This window comes from Rousettus aegyptiacus, unplaced genomic scaffold (genome assembly GCF_014176215.1).
Source record: "Rousettus aegyptiacus isolate mRouAeg1 unplaced genomic scaffold, mRouAeg1.p scaffold_m13_p_13, whole genome shotgun sequence".
NCBI lineage: Eukaryota > Metazoa > Chordata > Mammalia > Chiroptera > Pteropodidae > Rousettus > Rousettus aegyptiacus.
Genome location: NW_023416288.1, coordinates 43,165,391 through 43,187,444, shown reverse-complemented (window position 1 = coordinate 43,187,444; position 22,054 = coordinate 43,165,391). Strand labels below are relative to the sequence as shown.

The window sequence follows — 22,054 nt, the reverse complement described above, 5'->3', positions numbered from 1 at the left end:
GGTTTAGAGGGCACGGTCCATTTTAGGTCGACTCGCACTGCTATGAGCTCCCCCAGCATGAAATTCATTAGATACACTGATTTGTCTATGTGTGCATTATGTAGTCGACTCTTACTATATAGTTGTTGAATCAGTATGATCTTGAGTGGTTGGGAGAGAGCAGAGAGATCAACTTGAACTGAAGAACTTTCAAAATATCAAATATAGTTTGAACAAAGATAGTGGAAGTAAGCTTGTTCCTAAATTTAGGAACAGTGAGAAACTCTGGCTACAGTAAGGGGCTATGGGACATAAAAATTGGGGTTAGATGGTGGATGAACTAAATATTAGACTTAGTAGTCTATAAATAGTGGAGAGGGGATAACTGAAGGATTTTTGAAGGATTTTGACTGGGGACTCATGGGCAAACTGTGTTTTAAGAAGATTAATCTGACAAGTGTATGGGATGAGTTAGAAGGTAGAGAGGTTGAGGAAGGAGACCAATTGGAAAATTGTAATTTTCTTGCCAGATAGTGAGGGTTTTCACTGTGATAATTGTGGGGATAGAAAGTAAGAGTTCAGGAACCATTAAATAAAAGAGTAATAAAACTTGACTATGTGAAAATTCTGTATTGTCAAAAGCCGAATCAAATAAAAAAAGTATATCGAAAGGCAAAGACAAAGTAGGGAAAAGATTTGCATTTTGTTTCATAGGAAATGGGCTGTTTTCATAAACATGTTAAGGACACCAACAACTCATTGGAAAAAGGCAAACAATACAAACAAATAGAACAGTGGACAACCATGTGCAGGATGTGAATGGACAGTTCATAGGGAGAGAGATTCAACATAAAAGTTTAATGAGATGGACTTTTTTTTTTTTAACCCATGGAAGTGGCGAAGAAACATTTTGAAGACAATGTGTCTTTGAGGGTACAGGGAAAAAGGCAGTATCATCACTGTTAATGGGAATGTGAAGTTTTGACATTTTCCTTGTGCCCAATTTGAAAATAGTTATCAAAACAAAATACACATATCATTTGACTCCTCTACTAGAAGTTTTCCTGCAGATCTGGTGCTTGTTTGAAATAATATATACTTAAGGATATTCTCGGTAGCCATTAGAAACAACTTAAATGCTCATCCTCAGGGGACTCCATAAATCACGGTATATATAGTGGAATATGACGTAGTTTAAAAGAATGAGGCAGTTTATATATACTGAAATGGAGATGCAGAATAGTGGGTATGCATAAGTTGTTACTTGGAGAAGAGTTAATAAAGATACATATTTTCTTGTATAGGCACGGAATATCTCTGGAGGGAATTATTTAAAAAAAAAATGGAAAATGCCTCTGGGGATTGGATCTTGGTGGCTGGAGAACAGAAAGGGGAGGCAGTCTTATTTTCCACTGTAAACCCCTTTTTAGATTTTTTGAATTTTTTATTACAAAAAAAAATTTAAAAAGGAAGAAACATTCAACTCAATATATTTCTCTATATTTTTATATATAGCCAACTCTGAAAGAATTAGGAAACAGAAAAACGTATTAAAAAAGAACTCTTTTATATATCTGATAAGGGGTTACTATCCAGAGTGTATCAGAACCTCTATTGCTCAACAATAAAAAGCAAACAATCCAGTCAAAAAACGAGGAAAGGACTTGAATGGACATTTCTCCAAAGAAGATAAGACAGATTGCAGATAAGCACTTGAAAATATGCTCAGCGTCACTGATCATTAGGGAACTGTGCAAATCAAAACCACTACTTTACACTCATTAGCATGGCTGTCACTAATCAGATAGAAAGTAGCAAGTGGTGACAAGGATGTGGGGAAATTGGAACCCTCGGTCACTCTCTGTGAGAATGTGAAATGGCACAGCCCCTCTGGAAAGGAGCTTTGCAGTTCCTCAAAAAATCGAGAGTAGAATTACCATATGATCCAGCAATTCAACTTCTGGGTGCATACCCCAAAGAGCTGAAAGCAGGGTCCCGGAGACCCATGTTCAAAGGAGCATCATTCACAATACCGGAAAGACGGGAGCAGCCCCAGCGTTCATGGACAGGTGATGGATTAACAAAATGTGGTGTATACATTGTATACATCCAATGGAATATTATTCAGCCTTGAAAAGGAAGGAAATTCTGACCCATGCCGTTAGATGAACACTGAAGACATTATGCCAAACAAAACTAACCAGTTACAGGAAGGCAGACACTGTGCGATTCCACTGACGTGTGGTACCTCAAGTACTCAGGTTCACGGGGACGGGGGAGGCGTGTCGTTTAATGGGTAAAAAGTTGCATTCGTGCAAGATGAATTCTGGATGTTGGTTGCACAATGATGCGAATATGCTAATCACTGCTGAACTGCATAGTTAAAAATGGTTAAGATGGTAAATTTTATTTTGTGTATTTTACAAAAAAAAAAAAGATACAATCCCCCTCACCCCGCACCCCCACCCCAAGAAAGAACCCTGTGGTAGAAATACGGGAGACGAATGTATACATACATGGCTACGAGCCATAATCTAAGGGTCCAAAACGAGGTATAAGCAAAGCTTTGGAGCGGCCGCAGACGGGCCGTGGACGGGGGACCAGAGGAGGAATCGCGAGCCGGTGTTGGAGCGCAGCGTCGCGGGGTGGGGAGGGGCGCGCACCCGAGGCCGAGGCCGAGCAGCAGCGGAGCAGGGGCGCGGGCGGCGGGGCGACGCCGGCAAGAACCGGCCCGGGCCCCTGCCTGGCCTTGAACGTCGGGCCACAGAAGCTGGACTGCGTCCCTGTCCAGCCTGCGACCGGAGTAGTGGCACGGCCTGCGTTCTGGACAGGACGCCGCGTGGCGTCGGAGGCGAGGAGATGACCCGGGGGCCGGCGGCGGTCCTGCGGGCCCGCAGCTCGTCGTTCCGCAGGGCCGAGCCTTTGCTCTGCTGCGGTGGCCTGAGCTGTCCAGCGCGACGACACGAATTCTGCCTGAACGTGCCGTCTTTGCCCTGTGTTCAGCCTGGGACATTAAGACGCCGTCCAAAGGGGTCCCACGGAGTTTGCCGCAAGCTTCTGTGGGTGGAGCTAACCAGCAGGCTCGGCTGTTTCCTTCTTGATTTCCCCCCCATGTCGTAAAATAACGTGCCCGTGCTCTGAGATCGTGTGTGCGTGTGTGTGTACGTGCATTTGTGTGCGTGTGTTTGTGTGCGTGTGTGTGTGCACGTGCATTTGTGTGCGCGTGTGTACACGTGTGTGTACGTGCGCGCGCGCGCGTGTGTAAGCGTGTGCGTGTGTGCATGTGTGTGCGTGTGTGTGCACGTGCATTTGTGTGCGTGTGTACGTGTGTGTGCACGCGCACCTGCGTGCACGCTCCTCTTCCTGAACTCGGTGAAGGCTCCATTGTTTCTGGTTTCGCATCCTCCCGTCTCCCTCAGAATAAGGGAGGAGGCTGGGGTTTTGCCCTTTCCCACTGGACTTTTTCTCGCTCCCGCCTCGTTTGGGGTGTGGACCCCCCTTGAGGCTCCTCCGACCCTCCTGCTGTTCCCCTCCCCCCCCCCCAAACGCCGGCACGCGTCATTTTTATGTACGCCGGATGGCAGCCTTCCTCCCCCGAGCGCTTTCTCATCCTGTCCGCTTCTCCGTGACCCTGACCGTGGTCCCGGCTGCTCTCTGCCCCAGGGCATCTTTTCCTAAGATTTCTCCCAGTCGGTGGAGCAGAATGTGTTTCATACCCAGAGACTACAGTCATTGCATCCCAAAGTTTTTCCCAAAAGAAGTCAGTGCGGTATAAATTCACTGGGCTCACTCGTTTTCCCTGAGCCCGGTGAGGGATCCGATTCGGTGGCCGTGTTGACGGTTCACCGTTTGGTGTCTGCAGGGCCGTAGGCTGCCAACTGCGTTCTTTTGTGCTTTGCCTTGAGGAGAGGGGAGCTGAATTCGGAGTTGACAGGGACCACGGCCTATTTTAAAGACAGAATTTGTCCAGCAGCCAGATGTCGGCTCGCTCAGTTTGTCTCCGCCCTCTCTTTCTCCTCCTCATCCTCAGGGCTGAAAGGCAGCAGGCTTGCACAAAGGAGCCAGGGTGTGTGTGTGTGGGATTGTGAAGCCATTTACCTTGCGAATTTTTTCTCTCCTGCTGGGAGAGGTGCAGGGAAGAAAAAGTCTGAGAAAACGTATTTTCCGATTTGCTTCTATCGAAAATACTTCGTCAAAGAAGTCGTAGGGAAAGATATAGTCTCAATGATTGCTACTAGATTATGGGATAAAAAAATCGGGAGTGGCGATTTATCTGAAGTGTGATTCTCTCTTGGGGAAAGTTTGCCATCTTCTTTGCACTGATTTGCATATCTTTTACTTTAAAATCATATTTAACATGTGATTGAATCTGAAAATAGAAGACTGCATTGCCCTCATTATCACAAAACTGAACTTTGTGATAATATCGGCCACCTAATTATTATCTTTGCTTGCAGTGTCTTGGACCGAGGGGTCTGGCTGGTTAGAAGGCACAGTGTTGAGAACAGCGCCTCGGGATCAATGGCGGGGGTGGGGTGGGGTGGGGGGCCCTTTCTCGCTCCTCTGTGGCACACTTATTTTTGTTCTCCAGCAAACCAATATGGGTAAGCGGGGGGGGGGGGGGGGGGGGGAGAATCAGCGATGCCAGTAGATTCGACCAAATAGCGGGAGGTGACGAGTAGGGTGACATCAGTTTGTATTTGAAGGGTAGAACACACTAGAACGGTTATGAACGTTTCATAGATGGCATAACTTCTGCAGAAAGAGTAGTAGTTTAAGATTCATTGCCATTTTTGTCTTTAAAATGTGGTTGATTTTTAAGTACTTCCGTCTTTTATATTTGCTGAAAATATTACATATGAAGCTTATGCTTATAATGCTGTAAAGCATTTTTCTAGTACTAACTAAACGACTGTGGAAAGTGTTACACCTGAAGGGCCACGCTGATTCGGCGGCATTTCCAGGTCTACACGTTGCACATGCAGTCGAGGTGGCTCAGCTCCCCCCTGCGTATTTGCGGGCCCGGGTGACCCACATGGAAGGGGAGTTGCAGAAGGGCCCAGGGTTCTGGAACGCACATGTCGTGTGGCTTCCTTTTGTTTTGGCCGTGAACCTTCCGATTCTAAGAGGCAGTCCAGAGGGCCGGGGACAGCAGGGTAGTACGTACAGGTATACGAAGACTACTCGGATCATATTTTTCTATCAATTGATCTCGTATGTAGATTTGTGTTTTTCTTCCTTTTATGCCCCTTGCCCGTTCGAAAATGTACGAGACATTGACGAGACTTGAGCTTCAGCTTATCTGTAGCGGGCGGAGTTAATTAACTGTGTGCTCCGAACACCCTCCGTGCGCCGCATCCGCGTGCCGTAGCAGCGGTTAGGAAAGCAGGACCTCTTCCTGCTGCTTGCTGGGAGTGGTGGGGTCGCGGGGAGGCCGTGGGGCGCAGTGCTCGCGTGCACAGGACACAGGCTCAGACCCCCTGGACTCAGCTCTGCTGCTACGATCCGTGCGAGATTGGGAGGATGACTCACGTACTCCTGTTTGTGCCATTTAAAATGGGATAGCAATAAGGTTAATGTAGGGGTTACTTAAGGTAATTAGGATAATAATTCTATTGTAATATCGAGATAGTGGTGTATAATTTTGACCATACAAAATGGACATTCTTTACTAGACTACCTTTATATTTTATTAGTTTCACAATACAATTGTTTTTTACACACGTTCTTTTTTTCCCAAATTCATGCTATTTTTAGGTTTATAGATTCGATAATTTGTGGAAGAGTACTTTTTTGATTGATTCTGTGCGTGGCCCATCAGTCTCTTTAAAAAGAGGCTGTTGTTGCCCATAAAATTTTATGTAACTTTAATATTTGTACTGAAGTTAACACCCCGAATGTAGCAAAGTCTGGCTGTGATTTTACATATTTCCTGGAAGATTGTTATGTACATGTCACTTCCAAAGCTGCCCTCTCCTCTGTGATTTTATGATGGTTCTTTTTGCTAGACGTGTATAAAAAGGTGCACTTGCTGCCTTTCTTTTTTAATTAATTGGATAAAATTAGTGAGGGAAAGGTCCTTGGGTGATATGCTTAGTCATTTTGCAGAATAAAACTACATTCGGTTCTAAAAAACTTCATTATTCAGAACTGATAGATATTAATTTAAGTTGCTTTGAACTTCTGTATGGCTCATATATTTTTATCTAGCTCATATATCCTAAAATCTATTGAAATTGTTACTGGATTTTCTTTCTAAGCCATTTACTGTAACTACCATTGTGAGGTTCCCTAATATCATTTGATGTTGATGAGACAATAAAAATAAGTTTCTTACAAAATTGAAAAGATCAGGGAATTATTCTCAGGGCCACTGAGCTGTTGATTCAGTCGAAAACCTTTTGGTGACCAGTATGAACATAATTTAGTTTTATTTATTATTACTGCTGTTTATTTCCAAACGGGGTTCTTGTTTTTGATGCTGAAAGCAGGAATGTATTAGAAGTTTTCCCGAGCATGTGTTTGTTAAATGCACACAGGTTTGAAGCAAAGATCAGACAAGAAATTGGAACGTGTCATCGAGTATGTTACCCTGGCAGCCGGAGTCAGGAGTGGTCTCAGAGCAGAGGCGACAAAGATGGCATGGGGCACGTCGTGGCAGGCGGGGGCGTCCAGTTGTGGGGAGAAGGTGCCATTCCGTGGGTTTCTGATGTGAACCATTAGGGCCCGAAGTTAGACTCAGAGCTGCGGCGAGGAACTTTAGGGGTCGTCTGCTCAGACATGAAATGAATTGCCTGTCACTGGCGGAGTAGGACTTGAGCCCAGGTTTTCCGATTCCTAGTTTCCACGCAGCGGCAGGGGGACACAGAGCACAGTGCTGAACGGCGCGGGCAGGGGGGTCTTCGGGAGTGACACCGGCATGGCCGAGCCATCCGGCACCGGCCCGGCCGCTCGGCTTCCCCCGTCCGGCCCTGGCTGGCGTCTAGCGGGACGGGGCGTCCGCCTCTCTCTCCGCGAACACGGCAAGCAGGTGTCAGTGCGAACCACGTCTGACGTGGATCAGGCCTGTCAAGAAGCAGTCCTCACCTGCACATGCGTAGCTGGATTCCAGGCCCTGGGGGACGCGGTTGGTCCCTGCAGGGGCCCGCGGTCTGGCCGGGCGAAGGGCCTCGGCCGGGACGAGGTCACCGACAGCTCCGGTGCCCCGCGCGGCTGCGGCCGGGCCACGCCAGAGGCGTTTGGAGCTGGACGATGCCGCCGCGGGTGCGGGCGTCACGCGGGTTCCCTGGAAGGCACGAGGGTGGGGGGCCGGGTGCTCCCCCGCTCTGCAGATCTGAGCAACAAGGGTGCCGTTTCGGCTTCACCTGGCTCGTTAGGTGCTGGAGCCAGGCGCGGTCGCAGGTGCGGCGCGGTTGCAGGTGCGGCGCGGTTGCAGGTGCGGCGCGGCCCAGCGCCGTCGTGCGTCGTGCGTTGTGCGTCGTGCGTCGTACGTCGGGCGGCTGCAGGGTTCTGTGGGGGGGCGGGGGGGGACCCCGTTTCTGCTCGTCCCTCCTCAGCGTGTTCGCCAGCAGGTGCAACTCTCTCCACGCGGCTCTGGACGCTGGGCACGAGCACCCCCTGGTTCGGTCACCCGCTCCCTTTGCGTTTCTTCACTGGCAGGCACCTGAGGTCGCTAGTTAAACGTGAGTTCGGTGAATTTTTCCATTTAAGGTGATTTTTTTTTTCTTTCTTTTTTTTTTTTTACTAAGAAAGGGTTGCGGTGAGATACTTGTTTACAGTACATAAAACGTAGCGGCAGCGGGCATTTACAGCGGGCTCCTCTGCGGTTCAATTAGCGTGTTTTGCTTTTCTGCGTTATGAGCCGTTAACTTGAAGATCGGCCCGTAAATGGTGCCATTAAACATTACAGGTAAGTTTAGAAACTGCTGCGTTGCAGAATCACTGTACTTCTCCGAACCCGGGTTGTTTCCTCTCTACCTGGATATTTCTGCATTCAAATGGCATTTCTCATTTTAGCACGAATAAGGGCTTATACACCTGACTGAGATGAATTTAATCTAAACAAGAAATATGAAAGACATCAGGGCTCGAGTCACACAGCGCGCGCCTCCATACTCCACTGATTCTTTAAGGCGGTGTTTTTTTATGACCTTTTTGTTTGTTCGTCTTATTTTAATATAGTGAACCCTGATTCAAGAAAAATCTTTTTAGAAATTCTATTATTAAGGAAAAAAGCAATAACAGATAACAGCGGGGCGGCTCTGACTGGAGCAGGGAGGCGGGGCCCAGGGCTCGCTGGCTCCTGGGGATCGGGGTGCGGGCTGAAAAGCATCGCTTTTAAGGAGAAACAAGCCGAACACTTCCAAAAAGTTAGCAGTTAATTAAAAAGTTCTAATGCCTTATAGTTGAACGGGTTATGAAAAATCACTTGATTCTTCCTATCCATCTTTACCGTCTTTAGACAGAGTGCTGCACTGTGATTTATTGAAGAAAAAAGCACCCCCCAAATCAACATCTTGAAGTTCAATATGAAGTTTAATCTCTCTCTCTCTCTCTCTCTCTCTATATATATATATATATATTTTTAAAAAACCACTTTCATCATAAAGGTCTTCGTCTGCCAAGTGCAAGTGTCGGGAGAGAGATGGGGGTAACTAGATGGAGGCGTGCCCCTGCTCACGCGTGCGCTGGGACAGCCACACGGTCTGCGGCGTGTGCTGGGCAGTGCCTCTCCCTGCCCGAGCTCCCACAGCATCCATTGCCTGCTGAATGTAATGTATGAAGTTCATATGGACAGGAAGATATGCAAAACAAACATTACTTTCAGTACTAAGCTTTTGGGAGCGATACAAGGATGAGAAAATCAGGTGTAATACCTGCTGTGCTAGAGGAAGCGTAGGATTTTACGGGACGTCGTGGGAGGGGCATCGAATCCAGACTGGGCGAATGAGGGTGGCCTTCCCTGTGGAGTGACCGCTAAGCAAACCCGACGCCTGAATGAGCTGGCCAGGACGAAGAAAGGTGGAAGAGTAGTGAAGACAAGAAGAGCGTGAATGGGGCCCAGAGACAAGGAGAAGCGTGGCGTGTTCCAGAACGCGAACGCAGCCGGGTTTGGCCGGAGCGGGGTGTGCTAACGTAAGAGCGAATATGATGTGACTGGGGACGTGACTGGACCTAAGTGTACTTAGCTGTGCGTGCTACATCTAAGAGCTCGGTATCCGCCGTGGGCAATGGCGAATTACTGACAGATTTCAAGCCGGAGGAAGTGGTGATTTGTATTTCCTCGGGAGAGGGCACTTTGGCTACCTACCGTCTGGACCTTGGGGCAGCTGTTTGGATGACAGAGTCTTTCTGTGACCAGACAATGTAGAATTCTGTGCACTTTGTCTTTCCATAACATCCCCAATGGCCTCTCTCGTCTGTAAAATCTGTCTTCACGTTATTTTTATGGCCTTCTTAACCTCAGCACAAGGCTAGAGCAATTCAGGACCATGTTTAATGTTCAGTATTTATATAGATACACAGATACGTCTTCATTCTTGCAGTATAGAAACTGCTATGATGCCCGGCATGTGGCAGGTACTCAATAAGTGTTTACTGACCTAAAAGGAATAAATACTGAAGGAAGAGATGCCAACTCAATTCTCTTTTTGGTAATCATTTGTCTGCTCCTCCCAGCATCCTTTAGACCAACCTGTATTCAACATGAGCTGTTTCCTGACAAACCCACAGGGGTCCCACCACTGTATGCTGCGACTAACGATAATTAAAATGCTGTGCATTTTAAATAGGTTGAATTCACAAACTTTCCATTTTGTTACTTGATCCCAAAGTTATTTAACAATTGAATATGCAGATATAATAATCAAAGAATAGTGGAGAGCTTTATTTACTCAGCTCAACAATTACGCTTTGGAAATTATGGGGAACGATACTTGACGAATTAAAAAAAAAAAAAAAAATGATTGCACCTGCAAGGGAGCTCCGTTTTTAACATATACCTGAGAATCCTCTCCAGAGACACGTATCTGAAAATAATATTTTACAGGTTACTAAACATCAGTTGATAAACCACTTTCATGGCATTCCACTAAATCAAATTAACATCACCTACCTTGCCTTTTGAGTATAAATACCCATTCTTTAATATCGCCCACTTTCAGAAACCGAGCACATCCTAAGATATTTTTCCATGCTTCATAATCATTACTGATGTTAATTATTTAGGCGCTCGAATTCGCACGTATTTAGCTGGGGGGAACACCTTCAAACGGGCTCGTGTCCTTTTCGTGTGCTTTCATCGTTCTTCTGAGAATTTCCTCACTTGGCAGCGTAGCGAGCGGCTCCGGGCTCATGGTCCACCCTCCGCGCCCCGGCCCTGGCCTGAAGCCTTTCTCCGCAGAGCCTGGGCCCTTGCGAGGAACAGCGCCAGGACCTGAGATCCAGGCTCTGGACGCCGTGGTCCCTGCTGGGGCGTCTGCTTTCAGGTCTCCGAGAGGCTCGCTCTTGGCTCCCTGCTTGGTGGTCTCCCCTTTTGCACTGCGGCTCCCAGCAGACACTTCTGCTCATTGGCTCAGTCCTACCATGTATCTAAAACAGAACTGCTTCCCCCTGCCCCCAGCTGAGGCTGTAGAATTAAATACTACTTTCAAAAGTTATAGGATTAAAGGAGGGCGGGAGGAAACTTTTGGAGGTGATGGGCAGCTCATGGCAGCTCATGGCTTTGATCGTGGTGATAGTTTCGTGCGTGTACACTTACTTTCCAACTCAGAAGCGGTGCACATTACCCGTTTGGCTTTTCATGTGTCGATCATACCACAGTCAAGCGGTTTAAATGAAAGGAAAGCTGACGCGTGAGTTGCAGTGGTGGGCAGTGTAGGCGCAGTGTGCACGGCCCGCGTCCGGATGTCTTACACCGGCAAGGAGGACGCGCCTGGCCGGCTCATTCCGTGGAGCGCGAGGCTCACCTAGGAAAGGAGCGAAGCTCGGCCCCGCCCCCATTCATTGGGTCCGCCCCTCCCCCACACAGTGCGGGGGGGGGGGGGGGGGGAATGCCGGCTCGATTCTCTGTCTTGTTTAGGTTTTAAGCATCAAATGGGGAAGGACCATTTCTTCTTAATGTATGTAGTATATAATAAAAATGTGTGGTGTAAATCAAGAATATTGAGATTGTTTTGTTCTGTTTCAAATCTTTCATTAGAAGCTATTGCCAAAGTGAAACAAAGTTTTATCGTTCATTTTCTTTTTTATCTTATGGAATATTTCTCTACCTCTTTACATTTTACTCAGAATAGCCTAGGTATGTCTCGACTAAGGCCATGTTTGGATTCCTGAAAAATCTTTTTTCCCCTCCAAATTATGGCTAGTTATTTCAAAATCATGTGTTAATTACCCCCCCACCCCCCCGAGTTAAGTCTTTATCATACAGCAGGGTTCGTTCCTTCTGTCTTTGGATCTTTTCTGGGTTTCCCATGTTATTACTTGTTTATGCAAAGTAAATTATCCCCAAAATTCGCTGTGTTAAAACATTTATTGTCTCTCAGTTCCCACGGGTCAGAAATGTGGGCGCAGCTCAGCCTCACGGTTCTGGTTTAGGGTCTCTCTTCGGGTTGGACTTAGGGTTTCAACCCAAGCCGCAGTCCTCTGCATGCGTCCCAGAGGTGGCCGGCTGTGCCTTGCAGGCGGCTCACTCACAAGGCGGCCCAGGGGGTGCTGGCTACGGGGGGCAGAGACGGAGGCCTCACTTCCTTTCCATGGCGGGGGGCCTCTGCCAGGGCTGGTCTGTGTCCGGACACGGTGCTGCCTCGCCTGGAAGTGGCGACCCAGGAGAGAGAGCGAGGAGGAAGCTGTCCGTTTAGCAGCTAGCCTCAGAGGTCACCTCGCACCACTCAACGCCACATCCCGTGGGCCGGCAGCGTGCCCCTGAGCCCTGCCCGCCCTTACCAAGGCGGGAATTCGGCTTCTCATTGCGAAGGGAGGCCTGCCACTGAACGTGCGGGAATAGTTAAAATAAGAATCGTTTTATTTCCCCTTCGTTCCATTCCTCTAGATGACTGCTTCTACGCTAAGATCACACCTGATCCAGCGATTCATTTAGAGAGCCCTGTCAAACTGACGGAATGTCACATAATGCTACGCTCTACTGGATTCGACGGCCATTGCCTCTTATTGGTCAAGTATCTAAAAAAGGATATGCAAAATAATAATGATCCGGGGACATTTTAAGTTGCTTTATTTCCCCAACTTCCGAGACGTCTTTGGAATTGTACTGTAGGGATCATTGCATTTCATTGCTGATGTCTGCTTACAGCATTAAAAAGAAATTTAAAAAAAATATGATTCCCTACTTCCACGAGTAATTGCAAATCTTTGATTGGCAGATGCTGCATAACTTCAGGGCGCCGTACGTGGATGAAATCTCACAGGTATCTGAAACAATCTTCTGATAGCAGCAAGGAGGCCAGCCAGGGTTTCTGGGGGAGCAGCCTGATGGTGGCGGCTCTGCACGCTGCAGAGCTCCCCGCGGGCACCTGGACTTTCTGCGCCCTGGACTCTCTGCTCCTCTCTCTGCACCTCGAGTCCTGGGCTCGGAGAGCACTCTGGGCCAGCCCCCCCCCCCCTTTGTCTCTGGGAGGAGCCACTCTGTACTCTGATCCCCTTGGCTGCCCTTTTTTTTCTTTTTTAAAAAAAACCACCAGTAATGATTATAACATGGACTTTGCTTCCATTTCCACAAGTGTGTGCGCCACGTGCCCTGGCGCCGTAGCCACTCACGCCAAGGTCACTGGTTACTGCGCTTTCACCTGCAGTCGGGCTCATCTTCTCATGCAACGTGCGTCTCTGCCACCCGAGCTCGCCGTGGACACGTGGCTGCCGGCGGCGGGCTGCGGGCAGCCTTCCAGAACTCCCCACCGTCGCCCGGACAGGGCTCGTTGTTGGCAGGCTCCTCAGAGCCTTCACGCGTTTGTTTCTCTGCTCTGAGAACCAGCGCTGCCGATCTTCACATTCGTCACTCCTTTAAGCGCAATCGTCTCTGGGCCGGCTGTGTGTTTGCTGGGTACATCGTACTTCCCAGTCGCACCGTGTTGGGACTTGGCTTTTCCATGTTTGTCCCCTTAAGGTCTGGTGGCTTTGGCAACTTTGAGAAACCTTTCCACTTCCTATTCCCAGCCTTGATCCAAGGAAAAACCAGGTTTTTGCTCTTGATCTCTTCGTCCAGTTTTGATCTGATGTCGTATTCACTCACAGGCGTTTGTCGTCTATGAAGGAAAACGTAGCTGAGGCGTGGAGAGCGGAGGGCAGCAGAGGGTCTTCATGAGACCCCGAGATCATGTTCTTTTAAAAAAGTAGCCCATTTTGCTGACCGTCGGGGCCCGATGAGACCCTGTAGCATTTATGAACCACACAGCGGTGGGGTCGAAGCAGTGAGTGTTGAAGCATGTTAGGCAGCCTGCCGACAGAGGAGGTAGCCAGGCAGGTAAGGAGCAGCAGAGCCAACGCCTCAGGTGGCTGGGTCACGTGGTCGTTCAGGGACCGTTTCCCTGGGTCACGTGGTCGTTCCAGGGACGGTTTCCCGTTGCTCAGGTATCGCCTGATGCTCACTTTCTAATATTCTCCTGGTGTATTTTTCACTCTTCTTATTTGTAGGTTATCATCTTTTTCTTATTTCCCCTGTCTCACTGCTATTTCTTAGTTTTGATTTTGGAAGGGGTTTGAGATTTATTTTTTAGGGGCGGCGGGGGGTGGGGGGAAGGATGCTTTTTTCGTATACAGGCTCTCATTATTTTTTTTAAAGCCAACTTTACACGCAGCCTAAATGCTAAATAAGCTATTCCATAAGTATTCTGGTACTAAAATATGTGTTCTTTTGCCAATTGAAAATATTATTGCTTTGGCTATAAATAGGTTTATGGAGAAATGGCCCAAAGTCCTCTAATTGCTTTGCTTGGGTTGTGGGTAAGTACCCGGTCGTCTCATTTACACGTATATTTACGTTACCACGTTGTTAGCGTAAGGTACACATTCCCTTTAGCATTTACTTAGTGAGCAGTTATGCTTTTCTATTAAATTGGAAAAAATATAGACTACAGTGTTGAAATCCAAATTTTGTGGTTATTACAGTCCAAAGCTTACCACGCTTCTCCTTGCCTAACGGTTATCATTTAATAGGATTTTTCTCATTCTACAAAAAGCTATTCACTGTCCTGTTAATTTTTATGGTAAACTATTTTTGCAGAATATATGGCATTTTAATAGCTGAAATTTGAGATCGGGCCTCAGTTGTAAATACAGTCAAATGGTGTCTCCGTGGAGTTATAAGGATAATTTAGAGGATTAGGGTGCTGTGGACCAGCTCGTAGAGAGGCCTCGGGTAGCGTCGTGCATCTGGTTTCACAAGGTTTCCGAAGATACCGGAAGTCGTGACGATCTCCGCATTGCTCAGGAATAAAAGCAAAATAAGAAGCCGCCAGGCGCAGCCTTTTCCCTCCCTTCTCCTCGCGTGTGCCCCGCGCCCCGGTCGCCCTCGCTGTTTTCCTCTCGTCTGAGAAATTTACCAAATGTGATTTATCTTTCTTTTATTTCCAACACGTTAATGAAAGCTTGTTCACATGTGGGAAACATAAGAATTCGGTAGTGCACGTTTTTAAACGCACCACCTACATTCTAAGTCATTTTCGCCAGCTTTTCTTATAAAACTGTTTCTTATAATTCCAGCTCTTTTTGTTTTTTTCCCCTCAATGATTTGTAATGATTTCCTTTGGTCAAATTCTGGTACTAAGTCATATTTTCCTTTTATTCTGCCTTAAAAAAAACCTCTCAAAACACCTAAGACAGTGCTGCTGTTGGTGCTCTGTAATTCTTGGTAATTGGCTAATATGTAGAAATATGATAGCCTCTCAGCAGTCGGGTCTTAAAACAAGGTTAGGTGCAAAGCAGAATAGAACTGTCACTATTTAATTAGGGGTCTCGTTACGTAGAAAATAGGCCGTATGTTTTATCGTATGTAACGGACACCCCGAAGTCTGTTAACCGGTTTTGATTCGCAATTGCTTGTCCTCTTCCTTAGGCGGTGGCTAATGCTTCTGCCTGCACAAACACTTTAACTGATGATCTGGCCGTCGTTCTCTAAAAATTACATGTAATGTATTCAGATGCGAGTTTTATGGGCGGTTTTGTTTTTTCCCTTCATACAAATGCTTAAGAACCACCACCACCACCACCACATATGGACATTTCGAACTTCTGAAACACCTGACGTTTTCCCAGGTGACGAAATTGTGGCTCCGCAAGGTGAAGCGATTTGTCCAGAGTGACACGATTGAGTCGTGACTCGAACGGGCTCCTTTAGCTTCAAAGCCCACCCCCTCTCCACGGACTCTCCCTCTTTGCTGACGCTGCTTCTGCACAGCACCCACGTGGATGGGGGGGGAGGGGGCGGGGGGGGGGAGGGAGGCCCTCGCCCACCGAGGCAGAGAAAAAGATGGGTGGAGATGCTCCAGGCCAACGAGCAGGAGGCCCCGTACCCAGCCCCCAGGAAGCCCTTGTGAGTCTGCACACACCCTCCTTGTTTTCCCGTGGTGGTTTCTGTCTACTCCAGCCGTAGCAGAATGTGGCCTTGGAATTTATTTGCTCTTAAATATTCCCGACTTCGAGTTAACATTCGTCAGTTCTAACCTCGCTTCTCAGCAGCCAGAGGTGCTCATCAGTTTACCAATAAAAAGTTGCATTTATCTCTGTCAAGGAAGCAGTTTCAGGTCCCGAGAGGGGGCCCCTGTCTCCAGACTGTCGGTGCTGCCTCTTTTCCTGGGATCTTTGCCCCGACGTGATTCTCTTTACGTGTGACCCCTTATATTTCTCTCCTCTACTATTTTTTGGCCCATTTTTCTTCATTCTTTATTTTCTTGCCCTTTTGGCCTCTTTGAGAATTTTTGCGTGACAATTGCTAAGCCAGATGTGTTCAAATATAAAGAATTTATACGTTGCAGTTCATATCCTAAAGTTTACCAATTGTCTGTTTTTGTACTACTGACTTATTATGAGAAAGGAGCAAGCCGGCCCTGAAAAATGGGTGTCGAGTTGGTTTTCATAGATTACTTGTCCAGATGCGCTCCCAGCAGACTCACGATTGTTCTGGTTCATCAGCCATCATTTCTCTCATGGCACTGTGGGCGTGCCCAGATGCCCCTGCTTTCCCGCGTGCCCAGGCTCCGCTGGCAGCCTGAAGCCGCTGGTGCTGGGAGCTCCCGGAGGAACCCACAGAGGGGGTGGCCTGGTCGTGTGCGGTCACCTGCTTGTTTCTCGGGGTCTTGTTGGTCTGTCTTTGTACCTTCGTTGCCTGTTTCAGCACTGCATCTAACACAAAGTAGGCACCTCAGGGAGAAAACGTGAAAATGCAAACTCCATGCGGCCGAGGACCACGGCCGGCTGGTCCTGCATCGTGTGTGTAGCTCACAGACTCATAGTAGGCGACCGATAACCGTGGATGGAGTGTCAGGAATTGGGTGTTGGGTTTGCTTGGGTCCCGGCCCTTAGATTCTTTGATATTCACAGTTTGATACATAGTTTGAATTTCTAAATAAAATCTTGATTCGCTTATCTAATTGTGCCATCTCATTATGTCATCAAAGGGTTACATTTTATATAAGACGCTACTTTGTAATTTATTATTTCCCTCTTTAAACCTCCCACACAATTTTTAAATAGTTTTTATCATGAAGATGACTTGGGGAGTATTTATCCAGCTGATTGCTGTGGATGAGTGATTTGTGACTTTATACAGGATGCAGCATGAACAAATTTAAGAGCGATTTGAGATGAGTTCACGCATGATCAGATCACAAGTCAAGAGCGGGAAGGGGGCGGTTACAGTGCAGATCAGTATCGGTACGTGGTGGAGGTCAGCGCCTCCAAGACGCGTTCACTCGAAGGTGCCGCCTGCCAGGTGGCAAATATGATTCCAACTAAATCTGAAAGCTTATTTAGAAATACTTTGAGTTTAAGCACTTCAGCCGTGGACTGGATGCGCCTACTACTTACGCAATAATTTTCTCACGCGTGATGTTTTGAACCTAAATGACTGGCGTGGTTACTGGAAGGATGGGATCACTGATAAAAATCATTCCCTTTATCCTAGGGGCGATTTTAGAACCACAGGGTACTTGCTTAAGGGAGATTTTTCTCAGAGGAAGCAGAGGCTAGGTGCTTATTAAGGTGACGGTTTTAAACATTCCAAGGGTGAACAAAAGACCAGATCATCCCAGCGATTCTTTGGCAATTTACATAGAAAAGGAAATGCATTGACTCTCCCAAAGTGGGCATGCCCTGAAACTTTAAGCATTCGTTTGTATGACTTGACCTAGAAACGGACCGTTTATGTCTTCATTTATGTGTGCTTTCTTTAGTATTTTGGTGATTGATAGAAGCTTTTGAGAGTGTTTTATTATCATGAGGCGCAGGAGTCCTTCACGACTGAGGCAGGACAGGACAGGACTGAGACTTCTGAGCCTCTCAGAGCAGAGACCACGTGTTTGCAAAGTGTCCCCTAGGCTTGGGGAAGAATCCGCACTCCTTCTGGCTGGCACCCCGGCCCCCGCCAACCCCCCCCTCCACATGCCCTTGGAGAATCCCAGTCGGAAACGCTTGTCCTGACTTTGTGGCGTGGCAGATGGCAGCAGTGCCCTGGTCGCCGTGGCTTGACGTCTTTCCCTGTGTTTAAAATGTTTTTTTTTTTTTTTTTTTTTTTTTTTACATGATCTGCACGGGTTCCAGGTTCTGGATTTCTCTTGGTTATTTCATGAAAGCAGTCTTTTTTTTTTATCTTTCAACACAAAGACTGAAACCTAACAGGTGACTTCATATCTCCTCTTAGTCTAAGTGTGGTTCTTTATTTTAGCATCTGCTAACGTCCTGGAGAAACAACCAAAAAGTTTGTAGAAATACAAAATGTTGGGCATAGAAAGGACCTTAGGAATGGACTCTAACACTTTTTTTTTTTTTACAGTTGAGGAGACTGAGGCCTGGAAGCGAGTTGATCAGCCACGCAGCTGGGTGTAGGCCGCCTTGGGGCCCCTGACTCTGTTACCACGCGCCTTCTTGGGGGAGCCCCCGCGGAGTTGCGGTATGTAGGAGCATGCTTACTGGAAAAGAAGGGGGGGCTTGAAATTCTGCGAATCTGAATTTAATGCACCTTACGTTAATGCCTTCCCCCCCTTGATTTACGCTGTAATCACGCATGCTCCCTTCTCACTGGCATAGCTGTGGTGTTACCAGGTTTGTCTGGTTTGTGGCCTGCAGGGGTCCCTGGCGAGGCAGTGAGGGGCCCGGCCCGCGGGTCCAGCGCAGCAGTGAGAACACTTGTTACGGTTCCTTCAGTCACGTGTTCACTGCTTTTATGCTGAGGGCCGCAGATGCAGAGAAGCCTGTGTTTCTGCCTGAATTTGTCCTGTTTTGAGTCTAAATCCTCTGGTGTGTGAACCTGTTTGACCTGATCATTGAAATATAGTTTAGCTTAATATTTAAGCGTAGATTTGTGTGTTTAAAGCCAGTTTATAGCTACCTAAAATAGTCGACTCGTCAGGTTGGTTGGAATGTGAATTGTCAGCATTTTTTTCCTCCCTGTTTGAACTAAAGTGGGTAAGTTAAAAGGTAAGAATTTTTAAGCTCAAACTTTTGAGTTTTCACAAGTGTGCAATGTTGCATTATAGCCTGCATTGACTACCTGAAAGATTGCAGTCAGTTAAATATACCGAGGGCTGCATAAATGGGGAAAATCTTCCTGTTTTTTTTTTTTGTTGTTGTTGTTGTTCTAGTTAGAGCAGCAGAGAGACTAGACTGAGAAAGTGTGGGTTATTTATTGTGGTGGTGAAGAGATCAAGACTAGATCATCCCAAAGTATCGACATGCCGGAGTGACTGCTTCATAGGGCTGAACAAAAGTCGAGGAATTGAATTACGAGCATATTTTAGAACTTCAAGGGAATGGCAGAACAGCAGCTTTTCGAGGGGTTGCGCCTGCCCCTCGACTCTCTCCTCTCCTCTCCCCCCACCCACCGTCGCCCGCCCTTTTCCAGTCCTGTCGGTTTGACTCCCAAGAGGCGTATCTCAAGTCCGCCCGTTTTACTCTGTCCCTACCACCACCACCGTCGCCCCGGGCCACCAGAATAATCCGCTCTTCCCGTATCCGCCTTGTCCCATTCAGTGACATAGAACAGACTCAAGTTACAGCCTGTTTAGAGTAAAGATAAGTGTCACCTTGTGAAACTTTTAAATTCTTTTTTTTTTGGGAAAACTTCCAATTCTTATTTTCTGCAGTGTGAGGGTATTTGTGTAAGCGCGTGCGCACGTGTGTGTGTGTGTGTGTGTGTGTGTGTGTGTGTATGAATGAGTGAGGACTCAAGTCCTTGGTTGCTATTTAGAATGTAGTTCTTAATGTGGGACATGGTCAAAAAAGTTTGAAGGCCACTGTCTGAGGCTGGGAACCCTGGAGAATCGCTTTGCTTTGTCAGGGTTGGAGGACGAAGTGGTGCTCAGGGCCGTGGGGCTCCTCGTGTGTGCGTCTTCAAAAGGAAAAATGCCTTCAAAATGCAGTCGGAAGTGGGGCCTTTGGGACGAAACCGTTTGGAAGGGGACCCATAAGTACAATCCCGTGTCACGTAGGGAGTGACAGTCTTTCATCACTTCTTCTTGTCTCGCATTTCAAGCTTACATCGTATAGTTCACTGGGTAAAATCTTCTGAAATTAACTATGATTTTCTGGCTTTTTGTATTTACTCATGTATTTATATTTTTGTATTTACTCATTTACTTATTTCCCCCCCCCCCACTCCCTATAGTCATGAATATGTATGTGGGTTTTTATACTTCTTTGATAAACAGCATTACATTTTTTTTCAATTTTTCAATTACAGTTGGCACACGGTACTATTAGTATTAGTTTCATGTGTAAAACATACTGATTAGACATTTATATACTTTAAGAAGTGATCACCCAGTAAGTCTAGTACACATCTGATACTATATACAGTTATTACAGTATTACTTTATTAATTTTTTAAACGCCAGTTTATTTATTTTTTTTTATACTATATATAACATACTTTTTTTTAGCATTTTATTTTTTTATTTTCTCCCTCCCCCAATTACAGTATTATTAACTCTATCCCCTATGCTGTACTTTACATCCCCATGACTATTATTATAACTGGAAATTTCTACTTCTTAATCCTTTTTACCTTTTACATTCTTCCCCTAGCAGGTGAGCACCAGTTTGTTCTCTGTATCTCTGAGTTTCTGTTTTGTCTTTCAGATTCCATGCGTAAGTGAAATCACCTCTTCCTCTAACTTACTTCACTTAGCATAATGCCCTCTCGGTCTATCTGTGTTGCCACAAATGGCAAGATTTCATTCTCTTTTTTTTTTATGGCTGGATAATATCCCATCGTTTATTTTTACCACTAATTTTTTCCCTGTGTTTCTCTCAGTGGGCACGTGAGTCGCTTCCACGTCTTGACTGTTGTAACTACTGCTGCAGTGAATGCAGGCGTGCATACAGCTTTTCGAAACACTGTTTTAGATTTCTTTGGAAAATTACCCAGAAGGGGAATGTCTGGATTATATGTAATTTTATTTTAATTTTTTGAGGAACTTCCGTACTGCACCAATTTATAATCCTGCCAGCAGTGCACGAGCATTCCCTTTTCTCTACGTCTTCGTCAATACTTGTTTCTTGTTGATTTATTGATGATAGCCATTATGACGGGTGTGCGGTGATCTCTCTCTGTGGTTTTCATTTGCATTTCTCTGATGCCCAGTGATATTGAGCATCTTTTCCTATGTCTATTGGCCATCTGTATGTCCCCTTTCAAGCCCTCTGACCCTTTTTGAATTGGATGTTTTTTTTTTTTGGTGTTAGGTTACATGAGTTCCTAATATATTTTGAATATTAACCCCTTCCCAGACGTATCATTGGCCAGTGTCTCCTTGCACCCAGTGGGCTGTCTTTTCGCTTTGTCGCTGGCTTCCTTTGCTGCACCAAACCTTTTAAGCTCGATATGGTCCCTTTCGTTTCCCTTGCTCAAGAGATACATCCAATGATACGCACACGGTGGTTTTCTTTCCTTGCTCTAGCACAGACCTCACTGCCGTGTTAGGGTCAGTGTGGCTGCCGTAACACAGGCCCACGGAGCAGTGGTTTTAACACAACGGAGAGTGACCTATGTCTCGCTGAGCAGTTTGAGCGTCAGCGATGTGGCTCGGTTACGGTCCTCCGTGGTGTTGGAGGCCTAGGACCCTTCCATGTGGCGGTTTTGCCATCTTTAAATCGAACTGGCTGCTCCTACTCTTCCCACCGCCTCATTATCACAGATACCACAAGGCGAGCCCCAGGAAGGGGAGGGCATGCTCCTTTTAAGGGCACAGTGGGGGAGGATATCATTTCTGCTCAGCATGCCATTTGTCAGACCTAGTCACGTGGTCCACTTAGCTGCAAGGGAGTCTGGACAGCCGAGTGCCTCACTAACATGTCTGGTGTTGCAGAAGAGAACAGGCATGGGGAGTATAAGGAGTATCTTCGCCGTAATTGTCGGCAACAGGAAAGGATTGATTTTCAGAATGCTCGTTTATTTATATTTCTAACTTATTGCTTTCTGAGGAGAAGTTTTCCACCGAAGTTATCAGGTGGACTTGAGCTAATGAAAGGAATTAACCTGAGTGAATGCATTTGCCCTTGGGGTTTTAAGTCAATTTTATTCCATTGGTTACAGGGATGAGTGTGAAATACGCTGAGAGATGCGGTTGCCTTTTCTTAACTCTTGTTTTTTCTTATGCTGCTTTTCGTGTCTTTCTTTTTACACTTCTTTTGGTATTTGTTTTATTCTTAATTTCGCACTCATTTTCTTTGTGTTCTTAGGTATGGCGCAGGCCCGAGGCTGGCTGAGAAGGTACCTCAAGGCCTTCTGTAAAGGCTTCTTCGTGGCGGTGCCAGTGGCGGTGACTTTCCTGGACAAGGTCGCCTGTGTGGCGAGAGTGGAAGGAGCCTCGATGCAGGTGACAGTAACGTGACTTCGCTTTTTAGAGCG

General features: G+C 46.7%; 1 protein-coding gene across 10 annotated transcripts in view; it reads left to right on the top strand.

Annotated features, from left to right (window-relative positions):
* The window catches only part of IMMP2L (inner mitochondrial membrane peptidase subunit 2), a 631,779-nt gene that overhangs the window by 5,703 nt on the left and 604,022 nt on the right, over positions 1-22,054 (top strand). For 6 of the 10 annotated variants that reach the window (XM_036231122.1, XM_036231116.1, XM_036231117.1 and 3 more), the window contains 2 exons: positions 17,981-18,097; positions 21,886-22,022. In XM_036231122.1, the coding sequence (XP_036087015.1) occupies positions 21,888-22,022 (135 nt within the window). In that variant the 5' untranslated portion in view covers positions 17,981-18,097; positions 21,886-21,887. Of the gene's footprint in view, positions 1-4,639; positions 4,651-7,727; positions 7,733-11,740; positions 12,151-17,980; positions 18,098-21,885; positions 22,023-22,054 lie in introns of those variants that run through there. The other 4 variants (XM_036231121.1, XM_036231120.1, XM_036231118.1 and 1 more) reach the window with 3 other exon arrangements.